General features: G+C 40.4%; 1 protein-coding gene across 4 annotated transcripts in view; it reads right to left on the bottom strand.

Annotated features, from left to right (window-relative positions):
* Positions 1-6724, bottom strand: part of CUNH16orf87 (chromosome unknown C16orf87 homolog) — a 28820-nt gene that overhangs the window by 11268 nt on the left and 10828 nt on the right. For all 4 annotated transcript variants that reach the window (XM_023746483.1, XM_023746480.1, XM_023746482.1 and 1 more), the window contains exon 2: positions 699-795. In XM_023746483.1, coding sequence (XP_023602251.1) covers positions 699-795 — 97 coding nt within the window. The remainder of the gene's footprint in view (positions 1-698; positions 796-6724) is intronic.

The raw sequence follows: 6724 nt of genomic DNA, 5'->3' as shown, positions 1-6724 counted from the left end.
AAAGTGTTATAAGTTTTATCAGCATGATGAGAGGAAAAAACCCAAATGCCCATCAACCAGTAACTAGATAAACAGATGGTGGCACATCCATGCAAAGAATGGACACAGACAACAACGTGGCTGAGTCTTAAACCACGCTCAGTGAAAGAAGCCAGACAAAAAAGAATACATATTACATATATGACTCTATTCCTATTAAGTTCTGGAATAGTGACAGAAAACAGAGCAGCAGTTGGCTGGGGGCGGGGGTAGCAAGACTACAAAGGGGAGCTAGGAAACTTTTGGGAATGAAGGACACGTTCATTATCTTGATTGTGGTGACTGATTGGTGTAAACACATGACAAAACTTATCAAACTGTACACTTGAAGTATGTGTGACTTGTTGAATGTCAATTATACCTTAGATTTTTTTTAAAAAATCAAATCAGGTACACACCCTTGCATTAAAATCCTTCAATGGCTCTCCGTACTCCAAAAACAGAAAGTTTGTTACAAGCTTTATCAGCATGATAAGGGATCATCATTTAAATGAATGAACAGCAAACTAATGTCATAAGCTGACTTCCAACAGCTAATAAAAACCAGACATACTTCAATAGATTTTAATGTTTAACTTCAACAAAAATGTAAATAGCAAATTCACAAAAAAATTTAAATTTCTACATCAAATCTAAAAAAGCAGTAAATTCTCAATTACCTGTTGAAGGTGGTGATTTCTCTGGGTGCTTTGCATTTAAAAGTTTTCTGCTAATAAATATGTAACCACAGGGACATGATTTACATGCAACAGGAACCTGTAGAGAAAAAAGAAATATATATATTATTACTATTTTTCTATTGGTAACCTTCCAATGTTTACAAAGTCTCCTGAACTGAATGATAAATTACTTAAAGTAGGAATCATAGATTTATTTAAACTCCAGCTCCTTACAACAAATTATTTGAGATGGGTATTGTGTCCTATACAGCTTCATAAGGCTTTACAATACCATGAATAGGTAAATGAATAAAAAACATGTCCTGATGAAAGTGACCAACAGAAAAGCATAATAGAATCAAAGCCAGGGAAAATACGTGGAAAAGAAAGGTAACATTTCTTAAAAGATTAGTTTGGCCGGGCCCCTGTGGCTCAGAGGTTGAGTGTCAACCTATGAACCAGGAGGACACGGTGCAATTCCCGGTCAGGGCACATGTCTGGGTTGCGGGCTCAATCCCCAACAGGGGATGTGCAGGAGGCAGCCGATTCATGATTCTCTCTCATCATTGCTGTTTCTATCTCTCTCTCCCTCTCCCTCCCTCTCTGAAATCAATAAAAATATATTTAAAAGAAAAAAAAAGATTACTTTGCTAGCCAATATCTCTTGGCAAGACTGTAACTAGTGATGTTTGTACAACCAAAGACTCTATTTTGTGGTTCAAAGGGGAAAAAAATTTGACTACGTTTTACTTTCAAAAAAAAAAAAAAAAAAGATTAGCCTGACTAGCAGTTTACATAGAACAAATTGGAAAGGGGAACGTGGCTGGAAGTCATTAAAGTAATCCCAAATAAGAGTATGAGGGCCCACACGGAAACAATCGTAAGAATGGAGATGGAGAAAAGGTAGATCTCTGCCAGACATTCAAACGGAAGAAAGAACTGAAAATGACTCAGGTTCTTATATGACAATGTAAGATGCCAATTACCAGTAACACACACACACACTAGTTTACAATAACCAGTTTGAGGGGCAAAATTGTATTACAAGCAAAAGAGAATGTAGGAGAAGGTAGTAGTTGAGATCTAGGGTCATATAGTCTCAGCTCCAGCGAGGACACTGGATAAAACAATGTGATGGGCTGAGAAAGAAGGTACCTACTAGGAAGGCTCAAGGCTAACTGGGCTCAAGATTATAAAATGGAGCCTGCGGGCTGTTTCTACACCGGGGCCACTCAGACAAACTGTGCTTCAGGGATCCAGTAACATCTTCACCAACCAATCAGAGTGGCTCCATTCTGACCAATCAGGACAGTGCTTTTGGGACCAATCAAACTGTGAGAAATTGAAGTCCTCATTTGCATGAGGTTGAACCAATCAGGGACCAGGAGCAGGGACCTGGTATATAAGTCAGCTCCCACACCCTGTTCATTGAAGACTCAAGACTGCTTCCCCAGCTGGAGCTGAAACACTGACGATGAAACACTGAAGATGAAACACCAGAGATGCCTCCCCACCCGAGTGGGGAGGAACAGCAGAGCAGGGCAGAGCACAGCTGTCTAGCCAGAGCGGGCCTCGCCCAGCGCCACCTCACAGCTGTGCCCTTCATAATGGAGCTGTAACACCGAGCTGTATCACAACTGAGCTGTTGGCACTGAGTCTCTTTCTTCACCACTCTCCAAACTGGGAATTCCTGTTGGTGTTCAATCGGTGCCAACAACAATCAGTTGACAACACTTAAACTCTTCATGCTTCTACTTCTGAAAATGCAAAATACAAATGGCTCCTTTCTCCATTTCAAATGTTCTTGAAAATCATTGAAAAAAATTTTACATTTCCCCCAATAACCATTTCACTAAATTAACCTTCATGATCCTTGGAGTCATGTTAATAAAAAACCAGACATGTTAATAAAAAACCAGAAATTAATCTCAACAAAAAACACTCAGAATAATTAATCAGAAAATTGCAATTCCCTTTGTAAGATAAATTAATTTGCCCATTGTTCTGCTTGTTAAAAGTTTAGTTACGATCATAAAGCTTTTTATCCGTGCGTGTGTGAAATGCCTCCTACTCTAGAATATAAATACTTTCATTAAGCTAAATAAAAAATTTGGCAGAATTCTTTTTCTTTGCATAAAAATACTGAACAAAGGATACCTAGTTTGAATTTAAGAAAAAAAAACAATAAATCCTATAAAAATAATCAAAATCCAGATATGTCTAACAGCTTGCTCTATTTAAAATGTAATGAGATTCTTTCAAACCATGACAGAAAATGTAACATTACACTTTTAACAGGGTAAAATCTGCCCAAAATAGATATGTTTGTCATTTTAAAAATTTCACATCTTCATAGAAACCAAGCTAAAAGGCACTGACTCATTTCCCTTACACTTAATCACATCATTAAGGGCAGCCACGGGGATATAAATTGTTTTAAATTAATGCCATTCAAAACCACAGAAAACCTGATGTTCTTATTTAAGAGACTCCTGCTCCTCAGCAAGCCTTTCTTCTACCTGCTGAAACCCAACACATTTCTAGTTAAGTCTCTGTCCTGTACACTCACAAATGTATCAGCCCATATCCAGAATTTGCAGAGGTTGCTACAGTTAGATGAGAAATGTACATTTGGCTTTGGGATGAAGAATACACCAATACTGACTACTTAATAGGTTGATTTTCATCCCTTAATGCATTTTATGCTCAAGAAACATTCAATGCACCTGAGCTAAGTCACCCTAAAGTCCTTTTCAAAAAGGAAAGTTCCTTTCCCCGACCCCAACCCACCCCAACACACACACACAACCAAACACCACCAAAACCCAAATCCTATAAAAATGATTATTAAATAGGGTAGACAACCTCATTAATATTAACCTCTTTATAGTATAATTTGGATTTTAAACAGCCTAAAATTCCTTCAAATTTCAGTTGTAATGTCAAAGATATTGAAAGTTCTAATGCCACACTTTTAGGAATTTAAAATAGAAAAAAAAAAATCCAACCTGGCTGGTGTGGCTCAGTGGGTTGAGCATGGGCCTATGAACCAGGAGGTCATGGTTCGATTCCTGGTCAGGGCACATGCCAGGGTTGTGGGCTCCATCCCCAGTAGGTGGTGTGCAGGAGACAGCCAATCAATGATTCTCTCTCATCATTGACATTTCTCTCTCTCTCTCTCTCTCTCTCTCTCTCTCTCTCTCTATCTCTCCCCCCCTCTCCGAGATCAGACAAGATTGGGCACGTTCAGGGTGGTATGGCCGTAGACTCCCCCCCCCTCTTACCTCCCCTCTCCCACCCTCCCTCCCTTCCTCTCTGAAATCAATAAAAATAGATATTTAAAATAAATAAATAGAAAAAAATCCAAAATTTTGTTTACTGATGGCTTATTGTGTATCAATTTATTTCTTAAAAAGTGTATTTAGGTTTGTATGTTTTACAGGTAAAACAGGTTAAAAAAAAACTACAAGAAACAAAATCCTGTTCTTATATTGTTTCAGTGATTTAAAAAAGCTCTAAAATAACCACATTATAGAGAACTAATTTATATTCTTTGCTGCTAAAAGAAAGTTACCTATAGTGAGCATGTTTGCTAAATGTCACATAAAATTTCTTATAAATGAAAAAACAAACAGCTGCTCTATTTTTAAAAATTAAGGCAAAAACACAAACATACAGAAAAATACCAGAAAAGTAACTAGAATCATCAGTAGTAATATGCACAAAATGGCTCAGTAATTTGGGTTTAGTGGATGTGAGAATGAAAAGTATTGTGGTTTAGATGTCTCAGAACTGTATTTTCAAATGGAGGCATTTAAAAGGGATGTTCAAAGGCAACTAAAAATCTAGGGCTGTCTTCTTTGCTGCTCTCTCTCTACCTGTTTTTAAACTTATACACACATGTATGTATCTAATGGGAGCCATCTCCTCAAATTTTGAAGATTTTTTTTTTTTAATTTTCAATTGATTTTTAGAGAAGAGGGGGGGCGGGGGGAGAGAGAGAAACATCTATGTGAGAAACAGTCATCAGTTGCCAAACACACTCACCCCTAGGAGATGGAACCGCAATCCGGGTATATTCCCTGACCCGGAATCCAACCCACCGGGGTCACACGCCGACTAACTGACCCACACAGGCCAGTGCTAAAGATTTTACATTTGTATTTATATTTATAAACCAAGTTCGCCTTCAATGTTTTTACACCGTGGGGCAGCTTGCTATGGACTGGACTGTGTCCCACCGCCCATCCACACTCCTGCACTGAAGCCCTGCCCGACTGGGTGGCGTCTGGAGATGAGATGAGCAGTCATGTCGGGAGGAAGTTAGTGCCACTAGGATGACAGACCCAGAGCGCTCTCGGCCAAGACCGTGGGCATCCAGCCCCCAGACTGAGAAGTAACTGCTGTGGGAGCCACCCTCCGGGGATGTTCCTGCAGCTGGAGGGGCGACTGTGTGTGAAACAAAAGCGATGTGAGCTTCCCACATAACATGCCGATCACCTTTTGTTGAAGTTACAGGACTCCTATGAGTTTATTCTTCTCTCCTCTTACTTTAGCCAGGATATCAAAAGCAGGTTATTTTCCCCAAAAGGTTACTCCTTGCCAAGGAAAACAAGGTCAGGATTTGCAATAACTTGCAGCCGACAGAAACTGGAATGCATCATACATACCACTAAACCCTACACTCCGCACGAGTCACTGGGATGGACGGAAAGGATTGAGAGACGGAAAGAAACCCCTGCAAAGAAACTTAAACCGCAAAGCCCTAATTTTGTCTGAACTTAACAAATTCGGTTTCTGGGTAAGAATGGAAGTTGAACTCCTCCCTTTGGAAGCCGTGACTCCATAAATTATTTTTATAACGCATACTCCAACTCCTACGATCAATAAACTGTGGGATCAGAATCTCTTACCACTGCCCATAAAAGATATTGAATAAAACGGGCAAACGTTTTCTGATCACTCTGCAAGACTGCTCCTGAACGAATGCACTAAAAGTCAGCTTATTCAAAATCTCCGGCCATTTCAAATCACTCCTGATCAAAAAAAAAAAAAAAAATAGATAAAAATAAAAAAGGAGGGGGAGGAGAAAGGGAGTCATTTTGAAAAAATCCTCTCGGTGGAAAAGAAAAAAAACACACCCCGATCCGCATGCTGGCACGAAACGAGCCCCACGACTGGTTTTAATTGAGAGTTTAATTGGGGGGGGGGGGGACACGGCTATGTTTCTGGTGAAGAAGGAGGCTTGCTTACACGACAACACAATAAATGGGGATTTAAAATTACAGTCCGACACCGGGAGTTCTGTGCAGAAAGCAGTCATTTAAAATGCACGGAACCATATATATATATTTCGTTTTTACTTTAAGATCTGGAAGCAGAAACGCCCAGTTTCCAGCAGAGGATGCCGTGGCGGGTGGGGGTGGTGGGCGCCCGAAGGGAAGGGCTTCCCGGGGGCGTTAGTCAATCACGTAAAACAACGTAAAGAAAGAATTCACGTCACAAACCTAGGAAGTGTATTTAGAAGAAAAATTAAAAAAAATAAAAAGATCTCCAAACTCGCCGAAATAGAAAGCCGTGACACTGCGGCCCCTTTTGTCAAACTGGGCGTCCGCCCCGGGCGCGCCCTTTGAACGGGGTCCCCCGCTCCCGTGGCAATTAAGCAATTCCGTCCCTTGGGATGAGCGGACCACTCGGGACTAGGAGTAGACTCAAGGTTGCTTGCCCGCCTCTCAAAAGCGGTTAAAAATTACGAGCAGAGAAAACCCATGTCTGCTTTTGGGATCACGAGGTTGTATATGAACCAGCACTTTACTCTTGGCTGGGAAGGATTAGAGATAAACATCCGAATATAAGAAGTGCATTGGCCTCTAAGACCAAAAATGGGGGGGGGCGTTATACTCGGTGAATAGAGAAAGACAGGGCATCTAAGAAATAAAGAATGTGCCTAAGCCAGGACTAAGAGCTAGGACACGGGAGATAATACAACGAGAGGAAGGAGAGTGGTTCTGACCAGAGTGATTTAG

The sequence above is a fragment of the Myotis lucifugus genome, unplaced genomic scaffold, assembly GCF_000147115.1.
Source record: "Myotis lucifugus unplaced genomic scaffold, Myoluc2.0 scaffold_686, whole genome shotgun sequence".
Taxonomy (NCBI): domain Eukaryota; kingdom Metazoa; phylum Chordata; class Mammalia; order Chiroptera; family Vespertilionidae; genus Myotis; species Myotis lucifugus.
Note: the sequence above shows the minus strand (reverse complement) of the source record. Positions and strands in the feature narration are given on the sequence as shown.